The following is a 19,215-nucleotide window of genomic DNA, read 5'->3' on the forward strand; positions in this document are numbered from 1 at the left end:
TGATTCTGTAAGAATAGGTTATGTATTTCACATTCTAATACACACATACCATCATATTCATTGGCATGATGTATTGAAGAAATCTACTGAAAAGGAAAAAAGTGGCAAGTCAGTACTAGAAAATCAGCTTCCTGCATCTTTCCTGAGACAACTGTGCAAGTCAGGATCAAGTGTACATGACAGAGGTGCTTGTCTTGGGTTAAAATACCCCTTCTTGGGGTTGCATTTTTGTCTCCCTTGTGATGGCACGCATGTGTTTCCCTGAGGTAACACCTTGGAAAATGTGTGCCTGTTTTATCCACAGGGAGCTGAGTGACGTGGATTGTGATGGGGCGCTGACACTCCCAGAGTTTTGTGCTGCTTTCCACCTTGTGGTTGCGAGGAAGAATGGTTACCAGCTGCCTGAGACACTGCCAGAGACACTGCTGCCCGAGTACCTTCAAGCAGGTAAAGTTTCTGCAGCAAGTCATGTCCCTGTAGCCATCTCAGAAATCCAGCGTGTGTTAGATAGGTTCACTTTCCATCTTGGAATGGGCTTCTATGTCATGTAATGATTCTCCAGCTGCATTTAAGGCATGTGTTTTTAATTGTGCTTATGAGGTGATTGCTCAAGAAGTAATATATCAAAGCACAGAGATAGAGATGCAAAGTGCAGCAGTTACCTGCCTCTTAATGTCTGCCTCTTTCTCCATTGTGCTTCAGGTGTCAGGACAGGTAAAGAGGCAGATGAGTACCTGTAAAACAAAGGCAATGGCTTTAAACTGAAAGAGGACAGGTTTAAGTTAGATTTTAGGAAGAAATTGTTTATTGTGAGGGCACTGAGTCACTGGAATAGATTGCCCAGAGCAGCTGTGGTTGCCTCACCCCTGAAAGTGTTCAAGGCCAGGTTGGATAAGGCCTAGAGAAACCTGGTCTAGTGGAAGTGTCCCTCCCCATGGCAAGGGAGGTTGGAACAAGATGATCTGTAAAGTCTCATCCAATCCAAACCATTCTATGAATCTATGATGTAGCTTTTAATTCTTTTGATGATCTTTCCTGAAAGTATCTTGTCTCTTTAAGATTTGTTAAAAATGATACTGGACTGCATTAGAACTTAATATACTAATGTATTTTGTCAGATGGTTGTATTTTTTTGTAATTTATTTTATGTAATCCACAGATTCTTCTATGGGTAGTTTGCATTAATGACAGGAGGATTACAACAATTTGTGTAGCACCAGGAGGAATTAATCCAAAATATAATATACTTCAGTAACAATGTGCTGTGAAAGACCTGCCCTTTCATTTGTTCTCTTCAGTTATGTCTATTTTAATTATAAATGAACGTTGAAATATATACTGTTACATCTAAAAAATGTGCATGACTCTCGAGGGCAAGAAGGATTAATCACAGATGATAATTACAGTGCTCAGGGATAATATTTAAGACCTAATAAAATCTCCATTAAATTCGATGACACTGAATATATTAAAAGGCAGGAAAAGAACAAATCAAGCTGCAGTTAGGAAAAATTAAATGTTGACCCTGTATCAGATTTGTGAAATAATTTCTGATGGAGTCATGTTCCCTGTAATCCACTATATTCATATCCAAAGCAATAAGCTCCTGGAAAACCTGCATTTCCAAATCTTCATCATTTTTAGTCTCTCTAATTACATTCCCCTGTCATAATTACAGCTACTCTTTTCCCCCCCAGGACCACCACTTTGTTCACTTCTTTCATGCCTGGTCTCATGATAAATTGGCTTGTAAGCTCATCCATGCAGGTTCTTCTTGGCGTGTCTTCACATTAAGCTCTTTTGGGTAAAACCGCAATGGAAATAACTATCTCTAGTAGCAGGGAATCATTATGTCAATGGGAGAAACAGCATGGTAAGCTGCAGTTGTTCCCTGGGAGTTGTCTTTTTCCCTATTTGTCCCTTTCAGCACTTAGTTCTACCATTTTCTTAGACGATTATTGTTTCATGCTATTGCATGAAACCAACCATTTCAAGCAAATCTACGTGGAAGAGGTGAAAGGACTAATTGTTTCTTGTGGTTGCTTTAAATACCCCAGCTAATGACCTAATTCTGGTTAATTTGAGGGTCTGAAAATATCTCATGCTCATTCTGCTATCTGGTCAGGATTCATAAATCCATCTTTTGAAAGACTTGCATTAATAAGAAGCAGAACATCTCAACGCGCTGTAAGCCTGTGAATCACAGAAAAGCATAGAGCCCTGGTTTTATTACTTCTGAAATAAAAGCATTGATAAGTATGCAAGTGCCTCATACATTTACCTGAAATGTAAAAAGCAATTTTCAAGAGAAATCTTATGTTTTCATATTTTTGTAATTTGTTTCATGTGAGATTTATAAATTCTTTTCAAATATTTTTGGCTTCTTAGGACCCCAATGAAGATTACTGAAACTTTTTCATTAGATTGTTGTATTAGTTTCAGAATGAAGCATAATTTGGTTCAATTGAAGTATTTGCATCAATAAGGGTGTTGTTAAAGCTTGAAGTAAAATGACTTGGAGAAAAAAAGCATTTAAGAATGCATTAATCTTGCTAGTTTTATGACTTGTACCATAAACTAGGAGCACAACTGGTCCACATGCTCTCCTGGCACAGGTCCATTGACAATTTGACCCACCACCTTCTTTTTGGAAACTTTTTATTAAAACTAATTTGCAGAATCTCAAAAGCTATTTGCCCTGTGCACAACCCACTGTACTGTAAATTAAGACTGATTTCCAAGAGGTTAATTTATTGAGATAAAATAGATAGCCAAAAACTAGAACTGTGGTTATTCTGCCTTTTGATGTATTGATCCTTAAAAAAAATGTTTTCCAGCTCATAAAACAGATTTATCTCAGAGGAACTAATCCCAGAGTGATACCAGCAGAAGATAGAAATTAGTTTGTTGGGAATATTCCTTTGAGAAGTTAGATTTGATTTTTTTCCTTTTTTTCCCCCGTGTTCTCAATGTTGTTTAGTTGAAGATAGTATATGCTACAGCATCCACTGTATTTAGTGCTTTGATTTTGCTGGCCTTCAATTTTAGTGTATAATTTAGATTCTACACTTTTCAGTATTCAAAAAGTCAAAATTGCAGCTGAAGATAATGTGAGTACCTTTAACATTGTTAAGAGAACAAGGTGTAAACTATCAGATCAACTCAGTTGATACTGGACTGCAAGAAGGAAAAATTTCTTCCAAATTTCACGATTATTTCTGTAACAGAAATTATACATGCTGTCCCTTTCATGACACGGACCTACGATGCAAGATAGAAAGATTTTCTTCATGGTGTTTGTCATCCATGTCTTATGGATCGTGTCTGAGATGTAGAAATGAAGGGCAAAATTATGCAAGAACAGGCTTCTAAGAAGTGTGTATTAACCAAAGACTTGGTGTGTCTCTGTGTTTGGTTTTGGGTTGGTTTTTTGGTGTTTTTTTGAGGGTGGATGGGTTGGTTTTTTTTATTGTTGGGTTTTTCTTGGGGGGGGGGGGTGACCTTTTTTTTGTTTTGTTTTTTGTTTGGGGTTTTTTTGTGGGTTTTTATTAGTTTGGTTTGTTAGCTTGTTTTTTTGTGGGTTGTTTTTTAAACTTTTTTTTTCTTTCCCCTGCAGCTTGTTTGAAGCCCATGCGTGACTGTGCGTTGTTTGATTCTTATTCTGAGCCATTGCCAAGCAGTCAGCAGTCTCGGGACTTCAGTCGAACGGAGGTGAGAAGGTGTAATCTGGGTCCTTACCTTGCAGAGGGGAGGAGGCTGGACCAGCTTCATAGAGACTGTGCTATGTGAGCAGCAGGAGTGTGAGTCTCTAAGAGGACCTTAGGAGTCTCTAAGCTCCCCATTAAGCCATCTCAAACCCCCATCTCAGCCATTTCTTCTGTGTGTGGAAAGGCCTGACAGGCTTTTCAAGAGATATTCCCACGTAACAGAGTTCACAGTAGTCATTGAGGGACTTGTGAGATGCTGGAATCTGCAGAGAAATGGACTCTACCTGTTGGTGTCCTGCAGGGCTGCTGCAGGAGGGGCAGAGCGGCACACAGACTGTGTTTAGGTGAAGTATCTCCTGAGTCTGAATTGGTTGAAAATAGGAAGCTTCAGCACAGACCTAGAACGATAAAATCCTATCGTTTGGAAAAGACTTCCAAGATCATCAATTCCAACTGTTAGGCCAGCACTGCCTTCTTTCAGATAGCTGTAGAGAGCAATAAGGTCACCCCTGAGCATCCTTTTTTCCAGGATAAACAACCCCAGCTCCCTCAGCTGCTCCTTTTGTGCTCCGGACCCTCCACCAGCTCCACTGCCCTTCTTTGAACACATGCCAATGTCCTTTCTTGTAGTGAGGGACCCAGAACTGAACACGGTAGGTTTGGTTGGATGGAACAGGGGTTTTGGACTAGATCTCCAGAGGCCCCTTCCAAACCCAACTGTTGTATGATTCTGTGAAGACTGCTGCAAGAAAAACTGAATTGAGGAGAAGAATTTAACACTGAGGTTAAAATCCAAAATATTTAAAGACCCTATAGAACTGAATGAATGATGGCCACTGAGTTGTGCCTGAATATTGCAACTCTCAGTATATGTGCTGAGGAATTTAAAGGTTTAGTGTTAAGGTAGTTAATGAAATGGCAGACTTCAGGAACCAGCCCTTCTGACACTGCTTCCAAGTTTAAAAATTATGGTATGTTATGGCAGCTCAGCAAGGCTGTTCTCCAGTTATTTCCTCCCAATGCCTTGCTCTGGGGAGTCCCTGGGTCAGAACCTAGCTGCTCCCTCATCAAATCCTTCTTGGCAGTGGTACCACCAAACAGAATCTCCTAAGCTTCTATGGAGTACAGTGTTCACTTTGGGCAATGCTGCAGCCAGTGCGTTGAGCACCCAGTGTATCTTCTGGAACTGTTAAAGTATATGTGGTATCCCTAGGAGGTGTTGCTCATCCTACAGCAGCTTGGCCAAAGCACAGCAGTCACACTGGGCTTTGGAAGCAGCACTGCAGATCTGGTAGTGCAGGGTTCTGGTATGCTGGCAGTGTAAGCAGGTCTGTTACCAGAACAGCCTAATCCCTTGCTTATGACCTTATTTTGGGTGGCTTGCAACATAAACTATAAAAGAAGATACAGATATAATATAGAATTAAATTATATTTGAAATGTAAACAAATATATAATTTTGTATCTTTCATTTGCATAATTAAAAAGCTTCAGTTTAAATTGTCCAAGATTAATGGACTTTAAATCTCCTCAAAAGTGATTTGAGAATAATTTTGACTTGATTTTTGTTTTGTTCAACTTGTGTTTTTACATTCAGAATTAATACACCGAATGAGTATATTTTGGAAGGTCAGTAATTCGTCTTCCATTCATCTCCCTCAATGGGAAGTGCAGCAATTCACTGCTGCCATTTCATTTGTATCTTGGCTAGTTGAGGAATTATACTTTAGATACTTGATCACTACTTTAAAAATATTATATTGTCAATGCAATCTGTTATGCATTACCTCCATGTCTTTTATAATTTCCATCTATCATCCATTCAGGTTATTTAATTTCATTTGAGATGCCTGTTTTTACTGTGACTGCTGAACTACAATACTGCAATAAAATGGAAACAGTTCCTGAATGCATTCATAAAGAAAATAATGGCAGGAGACACGTCACCTGCATGCTAGGCTTTGTTAAACTTGCAAAACACACCAAGGCTTATATTGTGCTTTGAGAATGACATGGGTGGCTGATTTTTGTTTACCAAGGAAGTTTTGTCTTTCACAGGTAGTTTTTGTCTCCCACTCTCCTTTGGTTCTTTTCGACAAGCCTTCTCACTACCAAAATCTTAAAGTTAAAACATGCATAAAATGACTGGCTGGGGTTCCTCTGAGCTCCCTCTGAAATGTCATGCTCACAGTTCATTGAAATTTCTGAAAGCTGTTCTATCGATTAAAGCGTGCACTGAGTTAGGTCTGTGGTCTCATGTTCTTCACTTGAGTGTCAGGGCTAGCTATGGGTGTGAAATGTTTTGTTCATACATTTTCAGAGTCCTCAAGCCATATTTTTGCTGTGTTGCTTTCTCAGAAGTATTAGGGTATCCCATTCCTCAGAAACTTTATAAAACACCTCTCACAGACCTTTACTGTGGAGTTTTCCTTTTTGAACTACTGACTTGAGATTTTTGTGGTCTTTTAAAAATGTCTATGGAATCTAGGTTTCTCGACTCATTTGCTTAGGCCCAATTTATTTCAGGACATTTTTAGGTCAAACCTCTTCCATGCTCCCTGGGAAAAAAAACAGCCTCACTTAATATTTAGAGAAGTTTAGGGTTTCTGGAATTGGCTTTAATGTTTTATTTGGTTGCAGAGTGTATCCTTGTTCTTACAGATAATGGAGGTAGAATTTGTTCCAGGTTCCATCTTGTGGGCTACACAGCAGAAGCTCCAGGAACAATAAATTCCTATAAGTTGCTGCTGAAATAATAGAAAATTAAGGAATAAGACTGGGGAGAAATTCCCTGTTTTCCTATCAAAGGCCTGAATGAGCCTCCAACAGACTTGCTAATGAAATTTGATTTTCCCATCTTGATGACTGCATGTTGGAAGAAAGGAGTAGTTCAAGGATCAGCCACATCAGCCAGGAGCCTTTAAAGCATGACCATCAGGCTCTGCAGTACAGCTGGAGTTTTTGTCAGAGGCTTTCCTCATGGACACCGGAGAAGGTTTCATCCATCCTAACACAAGTGTTACATGTGGCTCTGCTGCGAGAAGTCTTTCTTTACACATAGTCCTTATCTTCTTCAGTGATTCACTGTTGAAGTGTTCCTCTAACTGATTTCAGGTGTGGAATTGCTGTACCTTGAAAAGCAGAGCTATATTGTCTTTCTGTAGGTCCTTTATGCTTCTTTACCTAACAAAGAAATTGTGGTGCAAGAGCAAATGTCGCCATTATTTGTGTTGATCTGTATTCTTAAATATTTGACTGTGGAAAGACACAAGTATGAGCTATAACAATGAGTGTAATTAACAAATCTTTCTTCTTTTAAGAAGTCATCAGCTGAAGAGGTACCTGATAACTCTGCCCTGTTACAAGATGGAAAGAAAGATGACAAACAAGGTATTCAAGTAAATAACTTTCTTTTTCCCATTGGGGATTAAATTGTGTGTTTTCAGTAAGCCACGGTGTTTGCTGACAGAAGCAATGGTATGTTTAATTTCTAAGCTGGCTATGTGTTGCTGTAGATTTAAAGAGGCAACTCACAACAGCTGAGTTGAAGAAAAATAAATGGAGGGGTATGCTTCAAAATTAGTTCTATCATATGTGAGTGATATGAAATGTACCTTCTAAAATATGTCTAGCCCTAAGGCAACTAGTGTTGCACTTCTTACTTAAACAAAATTCCAATTATCAGGAATTTTTTAAGAGTAAAGATTACACTGTGACAAATTTTGAATTTCCATTTTTGCATCAACACTCAAAATTAGGTTTTGTTGCTATTTGAAAAAAATAATCCCTGTACTTTCTTGCAAAACAAAAGTTTTAGTCAAATTGGACTGAAAAGACTTGATTCATTCATTTCACTTGAAATCCATCAGCAGCAAGCCATGTGAAATTGAAGTGATCTTTCCCTTTTTACATGCAGTAGCTTCTATGGCTTCCAGAATTGGCACTGGATCATCACACAGCCATTCATTGCCTTTTATGCTCCCTTTTCTCAGTTTTTACTTGCTGTCCCTCCGCTGTAGAAACAAAAGAGTTGTGGGTATTTTGTTGCCTGATTCTCAGAGCTGCAGATTATGTATTAATTAAAATAAGAAATATTTTTGCCTCCCAGATGTCCACATGCTAAGGTTGCATCAGAGCTGTTAGACCAGGTAGTCCACATTCCTGATTCACCTTCAACACTCAGGTGTGACAGAGTTTGACAGATTCCCAGTGTCCCTATTTCAAAGAAATTTTGTCAAGAGTTGACATTCGTTAGTAAAACATTTTGACACGTCAGCATATGCCAAGAAATCAGTGCTTTGTTGACAAGGTTTGTTTTGTTGTAAAATGTATAATGAACCAGAGAAGGACTTGAACCTTGAAGGTGATTGCTCTGAAATGTCTAGGGAACATTTACCTTTTACTAAGGGAATATTTTTTCCCTGTTTAGATGATGAAGTCGTGCTTTGATTTTTGTAGCTGACATGTTAAGTCACATGGGAACCTGTTTTGAGACATGCAGTCCTCCTACAGGGCTGAGGATATGCTGTATTTATGACACAGATTGCTACCTTTCCAGCCAAAGAACAAATACTTTTGTTGTACCTTTTATTACTATTCTGACAAACATGAGAGCAGATCACTCTCCTGAGTGAGGGGATCTCCCCAGAAGTCAAGTACCTGCAGTTCAGGACAGTAGAAGCAAATTTTCTTGCATTTTCAAAAGTATAGAAGTAAATTAACTTCACTTAGGTTATAATGTAGTTGAATTTGGAAGATAACCTAAACTGAACTGGGTTACAAGACCCAGAACTTTTTGCACGTTTTGTTTGAGAAAGACAGATGACAGAATCATAGAGCAGGTAAGGTTGGAAGGGACATCTGGTTCAACCTCCCTGCTAAAACAGGGTCATCCTAGAGCAGGAGAGGTTTCATTCCAAGTGGTCATTTAACACAGAGTATTACAGTATATCAAAATACACTATGGTGCATTAAGAACTCCTTCAGAAAGACACTAGAAAGGATGTGTAGGGGAATGTGGAACGGGAATAAGCACTCAATCCCACAAATTCTCAAAATTTGAGATTACTTGGCAATTTGAGCATAGGTCTTTCTGTTCTTGACTTTTGTGCTCTTAGAAATTGTTATTTGTTTGAGTGCTTTGTTTTTCTGAGGGTATTTGGCTACTTTTCAAGTATGTTTGGTGTTATAAGATGTCTAATACCAGTTTAGGTGTTCCTTTCTCAGGGGTGATACTTGTAGATTTTACCCACACATACTTAAAGTAATTATCATTTCTTTTTTTTTCTTAAGCTCTTAAAGTAAGCACTACTCTCAAAACTATACCAAAGGAATTTCAGCACTTGACTGTGAAAGCAGGTAAGAAAAAAAAAAAAGTCTATGTGTTACTTGCATGAGAATTTTGATCAAGTATTTGTATATCACAGTAAGCCTAAATTAACGTATCTTGATTAATTTTTGAAAGAACTTCTTGCTGTTGTACTATTTTCCTACTGAAATTAGCTTTTACCTCATCATGACTACTATTTGTAAAATAAATATTACTTACTACTTCAGGTTGTTAAAAGGTTTTCTTGCTTTCTTTCCCTCATTGTTAGTGTATGTGTTCTTCCTGTGTGGGAAATATTTTAACCCAGCCGTTTTAAAGAATCTGAAGTTTTTCTGTGCTACAAGCAAAATGCAAGAGCGTGAATGTTGTACCTCTTGGTAAAACCTCATTGAAAGTATCAAACAACTATGTAATGTTGTGGTAACTATTCTGAAATGCCCTGTTTCCTTGTGAAAGCCCAGCTTTCCTATTTTGTGTCAAGGAGTTACAGGACAGAGAGCCTTTTGGAAACACAGACATTGAGGCACTTAAGATACTGACGCAAGCTTTTGACTCAGGGCTTGTTTCTTTGTTGAAACCACTCCTGATCTTTCTCTCTTCAGCTCTAACATACACTCCTTGTTCCTATCATTCTGGAAAATGTTATTTTTGGAACAGCGTATGTCAAAATTACTTAGTTGCTCCAGAAACTTCCCCTGCATTCAGTTCAGTTCATCAGACCTCCCTTGCCTTCTTCTTTGTTAATCTCTGTCCTACAGTGCTAAGAATGTTTGTAAGCCCTCCCTGGTCCCAGTCAAGCTAAACTCTTGCTTTCTTTTCCTTTAGCATGAATGTTTTTACTCATGAAGATATCCTTGATTAAGAAAATGGACCCCACATGTCTGTCACAGCAGTTTTGTCTTATAGCTTGATTTATTTGTGGCTGCTCAACAGCTGCATGCCTCATTTTCCAGCTCTTTTTTTCCTGGCTTCTTCCCAAACACTTGGCAGCTGCCAGATTTGCTATCTTCAGCTCCTATTCTCAAAAGATTGCTGCTTATCCTTCACACACACACACACACACACACACACACACTCTTGCACATCCCTCTCAGGGAAAGGGGAGGGTGGTTGCATGACTTTCAGTTCTGTTCTCATTCCCCCTGGTTTTGCCCAGGAGCACAGGGGAGTTTTACTTTCAGTTCAGCAGTTCCATCTTCTGTACATTTAGGAAAAAAACTTTTCGTCACCTGCACATCTCCTTTGCCACCAACCTCTTTTCCTCCATGTCTTTCATTTCCTAGTCAGGGAGGTCTTCCCAATGCTGCTGTGCTCCTCCAGTGGAGTTGCATATCAAGGGGGACAGTGGCAGAATTTCTCTCCATCAGCATGGCCCCTGTAGGGGTTCCACTCTTGCTGTGCTGCACATTGAGGATTTGAGCCAGCATGTTCTCAGGTTGCATGCTACAACTGATGTGAAAAGCAGAAATGTTTATCTATCCAGTGGAATAGATGCAGCACAGTAATTGAGTGGTTATTCCAGAATCACTCACCATTCTGAAAGGTTATTGTAATCATTAACCTCCAGCATGAAAACTCATTTGGGATAAAGTGGGAGAAATTTTACATGCTTCATTGGTTATTCATGTGGGCTGTTTATGTAAACTCGGGAAAGATGATAGTGTGTGAAAGTTTTCTTTGCCATCAGAAGGTCTAGAAATTTGCAATCAGTGAGAACTTTATATGCTCAGCATCTCTGAATATCTGGCCAGTTTATTTAGACTCCTAAGTGCAGGATCATTGTTGACCTTAACCTTTTAAAGGATTGAGGGCCAAATTTCCAAGCTTTTAAATTGTACATTTCTCCCTAGATGACCAATAACAGATGAGTCACTGAGGTTGATTTTGACCAGCAAGGAATGCTTTGGTTTTTTTCTTTAGTCTTTCACCTTTTATAGCACATTTTCCCACCTGATCTTAAGCCTGTAAAGCAAGGAGGCAGCTGTTGAGTGCAAGATGTTAGGCTACAGTCAAAAGTTACCAAATCAGCATCCTTTGAAATGTTAAAATGAAGTTGTCCTGAAAGAGGGCTGTAGGAGCAGCTCAACACCCAAACCAGGAACCTTCACACTCTCTCTAATTACTGCAGACCAAGCTGCTCAGTCCATCAGGCTCTACTACTCCAGGAATCGTACAAACTTTTGAAGAATCAATGTAAATGATTTACTCAACAGCTTCAACTTACCTATTTCATGAAAGTTAGGCTTGTGTAACCATAGCAGTAGAAATATGGAAACTCAGGAACTGGATAAATAGTTTTGTATCATCTTGAATGATTTTGTCATGTATGTGTATAAACCTGCACCTCAGATATGAAGTGTGCACAGACTGAATGTACCAAAGAGCTGCACATTTCTTGGAAATCCTGCCACAATTATTCAGTAATGAACTACCTGCTTTACACTATTTTTTGTATTATACTACTTCTTTTGAGAGGAAAGCTAAGTCTGGGTATTCTGTAATTGTAGCCTTGAATTCCCTAGTTTTTCAAAAGCTTAAAAGAAAATCCTTGGCAGTGGTATTCTGTTGCTGTCATTTTTTATTAGTAGTCATTTCGGAATTCTCTCTTCCTTATGTGCTTTCCTGTTTACCTCCACAGGATGTCCTTGGAGAGTTTGAATGTCAGTTTTACCTATGGGTTTTTATATGAAAGACTTTCTGAAAGAAGTATGAATAGAATTACAGTCTCCATAGGAAAAGGAAAATTTGAAGATTCTTAAACATGGTTTAGCTTGGAAAGGATTTATACTTTCTAAGTGGCATATTTAATAACTGTGCATGTAATTTAATAATCAGCAATTTCAGCATTGGAAAATTGGGTCATATGGCTGTAGGGAAGCAGTGTCTGAAGTTGTATTCTCTGGGAGTTTGACACAGAGAGACGGAGGAGGATTATCACCACTGCATATTTTAATATTAATTCGCTCTCCCTGCTTTAGTTGCTAGGAAGAGTTTGTTGCAGAGAAATCTGGAATGACTGTGAACCAGTTTGGTGATGACAATCTACTAGAACTTGGTTTATAAGTGGTCATTCTTGTTACTGCCAGCTGCAGTGGGGTTTATTCCATTCGAAACACCAACTAGCTCTGCACAATCCTGAAAGCAGTTTCTTTTATGGAGAGCTGGTGTGTGGCTGTACATGTGCCATATGCTGCTACTTGTTTTCTGTGAGCCTAAAGCCTCCTATGGAGGGTCTGTGCAGTAGTACAGTGCAAGCCATTAAAAACTCAGTATTTGCCAGCTGCTGCCACAGGCAGCTCCTGCTCTGTGGTTTGGAGGATCTGTTGTATTCTCAGGAAATGCTCTGTTTTAGCTGATAATAAATGTCTGAGGTGAAAGCAGGCATATATCTGAAGGAAGCAAGAAATTCTGACAATTTTTTTTTTTCCCCAACCTACTTGTTTCTCTTGAGTGTTGTACCTTGATTAGCAGACTGGGAAAAAGACAAGGATTCACTTCGTGTATGCACTGGGATCACTGATGCTGCTGTTATACCTTGAGGATATCTCAGTAGGTTGAATTTGAAAGCAATCATGCAGATATGTTTTCTCAAAATTATCTGATACTAGTAAAAAGAGTAACAGAGAAGACAATGCAAACCAAGGAATAGCCTCGAGGAATTACCCAGAGAGGATAATTCAGCACTGTTGTTTTCCTATCACATAAAACCTGCATGTGGCAGGATATTTGGAATTCATGCAAATAAAAGAAACTCATTTTTACATTGATGGAAATGTGTTTGATCAACATTTAGACTTTAAAGCTTTCTACCTTCAAATATCTTTACTTCCCAAGGTCAAAACAGTCTTAACATGACATGTTAATTTTTTGTAATGGGTGATGTACATTTATACTAATTAGTAAAGTATTTAGGAAGGACATAAACCTTTGTGCTTTTGGAAGCAGGACAACTAATAGATACCTAGACTAAGAGCAAGATGTTTTCTGTAAAAATTTTATGCTGTTCCTTATGTTGCTTTATCACAACTACATCCATGACTACAGGTCAGAGCTACCAGACCTATTGCTCTTCCTGTGTTCTGGTAACCAAATTAAAAAGGTGAAGCTCTCACTACATGGTGGCTTTTGAGTTCTTGGGACATTCACACACTACAAAAGCAAAGGGGAAGGAGAAGTGAAAATCAATCCCCATTGCTTATGTGAGATGAGCATACTCTCGCATCCACATTTGCAACACTCACATTTAACGGATGCTGATTCCGAAGCTAAAGACATTTATTTAAAATGTGATGTTTTAGCGGTTCTTTTTTCTTTTCTGTTCCAGCTGCTCAAGAACCTAATGCACTCAGAGCCAGACCACGATCCAGGTACGGCTTTCATTCCTATTTCAGGAAAAGGCATATGTTCCTCTGGTGTTAGATACAAGGTGTCAGAACTGGTGTTGGATTTTTTTTTTTTTTTAATTGGTGTTGTGCTGGAAGTACAGCTCAGATCAGACAGATTTAGCAGGAGGAATCTGTAAGCTATAGACCCTACATAAATACTGTGCTAGGGCCCCATGATCTCTGGTCATAAGGTGCTGGAGGTTTTGCCTGTCTGCCCAGCCCTGCTGCTTTGTCAGGGTGGTGACTGCCTCCAGCCCAGCCCCAGGGGTGTTGTGGCAGGACAGCTGGGACCACCCCATTGCAGGGAACATCCTCAGCGGTTCCGTGCTCTTGCAACCTGCATGGTGATTTCATATGGAGGGAGGCACTGCACAGTCCCACAGAAACAGCAGCAGTAGCTCAGCTCTCAGGTGTGGGTGAGTGAATCCTTTTGTTGGCATGCATGTGCTTGGCTATGGGTGGTTGGTGTGTGATGGAAGGACTTACAGACTGTTGTGTGCTAGAAGTGACACCTGCTGAATTCGGATGTTCGAAAGGAAAGGGAAACCTGTGCCAGAAGATACTGTGTATAAATAGATTACATCTTGGGTTGGTTGTCACCTACTGGTGTATAGCCATATTCTTAATTCACCTTAAACTTTTCATTTTTAGTGCTAGTTAGAGGAATCTGCTTGGGATTTTTTTGCTTGGGTAATGAGAGTATAATCAGAAGCTGTCTGCTTACAAGCTTGTCAAAGCCTGCTAGTAAGAGAGGATCAGCTGTAAGCATGATGATTGAGGATTGAAGTCCTCTGTTCCTAGGACCTATATTCGGGAAGGCTGAACTGCCTTGTGTGCTGTTTTTCTGCTGCTAGCCAAAGCTTTTTAGTTTCTGCAGAGTTTTATATTTTCTTGCTGTGTTACTAAATTGCAAATATGCAAAAAATGTGCACAAATACATAGAATACCAAATGCTTAAACAAGCTCAAAAAAAGTCACTTGAATGTGACTACTGTGTCACATGTGGCTGTCTCACATCTGACTGTATGTCACTGCTTCAATGCAGAAGTTGAGACTAAAGGTGCTTGAGCACATCCTTGAACTCAGGCCTGCTGTGCTTGTTGGAAATGGGATGAAATACCATAGGGAGATTTATTTTTCTCTTTAAAGAATGATTGGCATATTAGGGAAAAATGTGTATTAATGGACTTCAAAATCGAATTGGAATGTATTCAGTAATGAGAAAACAAAATGGTGAAAGAATTGGCGGTATTAAAAGTAAATCTCATTGGTGGTAGTAATGAACAAGTAGAATTGCTGGTGCCTCCTCTGGTCCTAAAAACTGATTCAGAGGGTGAGGAGGACTCTGATAGTTCTATTAGAGAAAGAAGTAAATCAGGAAGTCTTGTCTCTAGCAGAACTAGGGCAAGAGGATGGAGTAAACCAGTGATTCGGGCTCCTTTAAGACAAACAAGTGGGACTGCTGGGAAAGCCGTGTATGTGCATGTACTGTTTATTCACTGTGATTTATTGACTTGGAAACAGGATGTAGCATCTCATTGTAACAATCCAAATGATATGCATAGTATTATTAAATCTGTGCTGATGACACACAACCCCAGCTGGGGAGATACATAAGTTTTGCTAGAAATTTGTTTATTTATGACGAAAAAAAGAGCAGTTCTAGAAAAAGCAGAGGAAGGACTGAGTAGGAGAAAAGTTGAGGGGCTAGATCAGAAAATTGGGGGAGTAGGAATACCAAGTCTTGATGATCTTCTGCCTAAAGAAGATCTTGAATGAGATTTGAATAAAGATGTTGGATTATAAGGAGTAAAAACGTTGATTTTATATGGAATTCATAATGGAGTGGAAAAACCTAGGAGTTTTGTGAAGTTGTGTGACATAAAGCAGGGAGACAGAGAACGTCCATTAGCTTTTTGTGAGTGGTTGTGTGAAGTGGCTCATAAATGGACAAACTTGGACCTGGAGAGTGAGGGTAATAAGATATTGCTCAATATACTTTTAATTGGACAGCTGGCACTGGACATTACGCACCTGTTTGGCAAAGAAAAATCCGTTTGCCATTAGTGGGAGTTATTTCTGTTCTACTCAAATGTGCTTTTGGTCTTGTCCTGGCACGCAGAATGAGTTCCATTAAGTGTAACATCTCACGTTGTCTGTGCTCGTTTTGAACAGTCTTGGTCTTGCTTGGTCTTGGTTTTTCTAAACTGATAACTACAACAGCTGAAAAATATTGGACAGTATTTAGCAAAATCAAAATTCTTAGCAAATGCACCACATTGGGATAAATGTGCTGTGGGAGGGCCTGGAAAGCGGTACTGAGCCATGTATTTGACCAGTTGCAGTCACTTTGGAGCCATACTGTTTTGCTGGATTTAGTGGAATTTGGTGACCATTTCCTATGGAAAATTTATTCTAATAGTTAAAAATTTATTCTACTAGTGAGAAAATTGCAAATTATGAAATGTGAATTTGCAAGAGGTAGGTTGAATCTATACCTGTATAAACACTACCCGTGCAGTTGGGAAAGGCAACAGAAACTCCAAGGGGTGTATGTGGGGAATTCTACTTTGGTTTATTCAAAATAGTTGCTACAATTATCCTGCTGGCAAGGTTACATAAGAAGGCCTCAAGCTGTGTTACTAAAAGCCTTAAAAAAATACTAGCGCTGTAAGCATGACTCGTTCCTTTCTCTACATGCTTAGGTCCTTCTGTTGCCAAAAAAATCTGTGTTGTTATAAGAGGGAACTCTTAGTCATTAGGGCAAGGAATTTCCACCATGAACCTGAGTTCTGGTCAGTGTATTTTTAGGTACTATTCACTATAGTTGTTTAAAATTAATTTTTGAAATAAAATATTTTCTGCTTTTCCCTGACGTGCTTTACCTTAGGTCTTACTCTAGCACATCAATAGAAGATGCCATGAAAAAGGGAGAAGAGCCCCCTACTCCACCTCCAAGGCCACAAAAATCACATTCCAGAGCTTCCTCTTTGGATCTGAACAAAATATTTCAGCAAAACACACAAGGTAAAGTTTCCTTTCTCTGCTCCTTCTGAGACCATTCAGGTTAGCTGTGTGCTTGGCAGTTTGATCTGTTTGCAGAAATGCTTGGCAGTATGTGCATATGCTGGCCTTTGCTGCAGACAGTAATGCACTGCAGAGCAGGAGTTCTGCTTGTGCACTTGCTTGTGTTACATTGCCACTGAGGGGAAAAATCAGTGTTTCTATAATTAAGGTGATTATAATGTTTTCTGGCACAGTAATGGGAAGCTTAACATATGGTAGTCTGTCATCACTGACTGTTTATAACTAGTCTGGCTGTTTAGACAACTCTCATCAGTAGCTGCAATATAATTGATTTTTATTACTATTTAGTTTTTGTAGTTCAGAAACAGGAAGAAAACCCTTAATGTTTAAACTGGGAGAAAGAAAGCAAACATTTTTGATGTTAAAGTCGAACATATGTGTGGGAACAATCAGAAGCCACTCTGAGTAAAAACAAGGGGTAATTTTTTTTGACACGGGTGCACATTGAGGGGAGAGAAAGAAAATGTAGAATAGCAGCTGGGGTGAACTGAAAGAAAATGGCTTTTCAGCATGTTACCCTTCGAGTGTGCCTCTTGCCTTCAAGTGGGAAGAGGAGCTGTTTGTTCAGGGCAGCAGTCATCCAGCATGACTGTGCTTCAGCAGGGTCCTTGAACCAGATCAGAGGTTTGTATGCTGCACACCAATCATCTGACTCAAGGACTAGCTTAAACACGGTCATGCTTATGCTTCAGAAGAAAGCCAAGGTTTGACTGTGTCAAGGAATGTTTAACTGGGCTCTCTAATGTGGTTCTTGGAGTAGAAAAGAGTTTTACCTCTTGCTATATGGACCTTTTTTTGTGCAAACAACAGAGAGAATTCGAGAGCCCTGCTATGTGTGCTGCACCCTGAAACTCAATAGGAATAAACTTTTTTTTTGCCTTACACAGAGGAGTAATTCTTTATCTTTGTTCCTGTTGAGGGATTTGATGCCTCCAATTTTGATTTTGTTATATATCAAAATAAAACCCCCAAACAGAGCCAAGTATACATTTTCTACTGCAGCAGGTCTTCTTGGAATCCAGATAACAAATGCAACTGGAAGGAAACTGGAAGGAAATAAACTTGGATTAAATTTCACTTGGAACACAAATGAAAGAAGAATGTAAATTCTGTGAATGAAAATTAACATTTTGCTTTTCCTATGGATCATTTTGAAAGTCACAAAGTCGTTTCTTTTGGGGAACTTAGCAAACTGTGCAGTTTTGGGTACCACAATATAAAAAAGACATTAAGCCATTAGAGAGTGTCCAAAGGAGGGCAACAAAGAGCCTTGAGGTGAAGCCATATAAGGAGCAGCTGAGGGCACTGGGTCTGTTCAGCCTGGAGGAGAGGAGACTGAGGGGAGGCCTCATTGTGGTCTACAACTTCCCCATGAGGGAAAGAGGAGGGGCAGGCACTGATCTCTGCTCTGTGGTGACAGTGACAGGACCCAAGGCAATGGCCTGAAGTTGTGTCAGGGGAGGTTTAGGTTGGATATCAGGAAAATTTTCTTCACTCAGAGGGTGGTTGAGCACTGGAACAGGGCCCCCAGGGAAGTGATCACAGCACCAAGTCAGAGTTTGAGAAGCATTTGGACAACACTTTCAGGCACATGATGTGACTGTTGGGGTGTCCTGTGCAGGGCCAGAAGTTCGATTTGATGATCCTGGTGGGTCCCTTCCAACTCAGGATATTCTACGCTTCTGTGTATATCCAGCATGACTAGAATAATCCTATTTTGGTACATTAATTTTTGTCCTACTAATTCTAGTTGAGAAATAATTTTAGTTTGGGGAGATTGGTGGATAATCTGCTTCCAGACCCACAAAGGAATGCTCGGTAGTATTGAGTTTTGTTTTCAGTTCCACATGGGTCATGTTGATGTATAGGTATCATTTCTTTAATTGTAAAACCATCTGTGCTTTGAAGCATTTGTTTTGTTTATTTCCTTTTTTAAAGGGCAGAAAAAGAAAAATATCTTTTCTCCAAGTAAATTCAGTTATAGACTGGCGAATCCCTGTTGTGGGCACTGGGATTTTTTGTTTATTTTTTGTGATTCATTTACTGCTGCTATATCATGTTTGTCACCATCATATTATGCCTTTCTCCTGACCAGTGTACACACAGAATATTTATCTGTGATGGCTGGGATGTCCAGCAATGCATTAGCCACAGAAATGGGCTTTAAAATTGTTGAATTGGAAGGTAACTGGACTTGAAGAAGGCACCTTCATTCATACTTTATAGCTGCACTCCTCTGGGATGCTGTAATGAGTGTTACCCAGGAAAAACATAAAAAAGCATGGGAACTTATAGAAAGGCGCCACTTTCTGAAATATCCAAGTGAATTTCTGTTAAGAGACAGAAATCTCTTCTATTTTGTTTTTATTTATGTAGTCTTTATGTTAGCATCTGAGAAAAATTCTGTGCTGCTAAATTCTCAATGTATTTCTTTTTGTTGAATATGTAATCTCTGGTATTTGGCCTGTGTTCATATTAAGAAAATACTTGGCTAGAGTTTATGCATTCCTGGAAGGACAACAGCAGGTTTTAAGTAGAAACAGAAATGTCACTTTAAATGCATACATGACCTAGTTTACTTCTTTATTTCTCCCCTAGCCTAGTCTCTAGTCAGATACAAGACAACAGCTCCCAGAGTAAGACCTGGGTATTGATGGGGCCAAAATTGGGGCAGCTCAGAGTCCAGAGATCCTGCAGCAGAGCCCCA

The 19,215-nt window shown here is 39.3% G+C and overlaps 1 protein-coding gene across 3 annotated transcripts in view; it reads left to right on the forward strand.

Annotated features, from left to right (window-relative positions):
- REPS2 (RALBP1 associated Eps domain containing 2) overlaps positions 1-19,215 on the forward strand; it is a 93,239-nt gene that overhangs the window by 47,152 nt on the left and 26,872 nt on the right. For 2 of the 3 annotated variants that reach the window (XM_039550942.1, XM_039550933.1), the window contains exons 8-13: positions 305-447; positions 3,617-3,711; positions 7,028-7,097; positions 9,000-9,065; positions 13,361-13,403; positions 16,312-16,448. In XM_039550942.1, the coding sequence (XP_039406876.1) occupies positions 305-447; positions 3,617-3,711; positions 7,028-7,097; positions 9,000-9,065; positions 13,361-13,403; positions 16,312-16,448 (554 nt within the window). The remainder of the gene's footprint in view (positions 1-304; positions 448-3,616; positions 3,712-7,027; positions 7,098-8,999; positions 9,066-13,360; positions 13,404-16,311; positions 16,449-19,215) is intronic. The other variant, XM_039550938.1, reaches the window with a different exon arrangement.

This window comes from Corvus cornix, chromosome 1 (genome assembly GCF_000738735.6).
Source record: "Corvus cornix cornix isolate S_Up_H32 chromosome 1, ASM73873v5, whole genome shotgun sequence".
Classification (NCBI taxonomy): domain Eukaryota; kingdom Metazoa; phylum Chordata; class Aves; order Passeriformes; family Corvidae; genus Corvus; species Corvus cornix.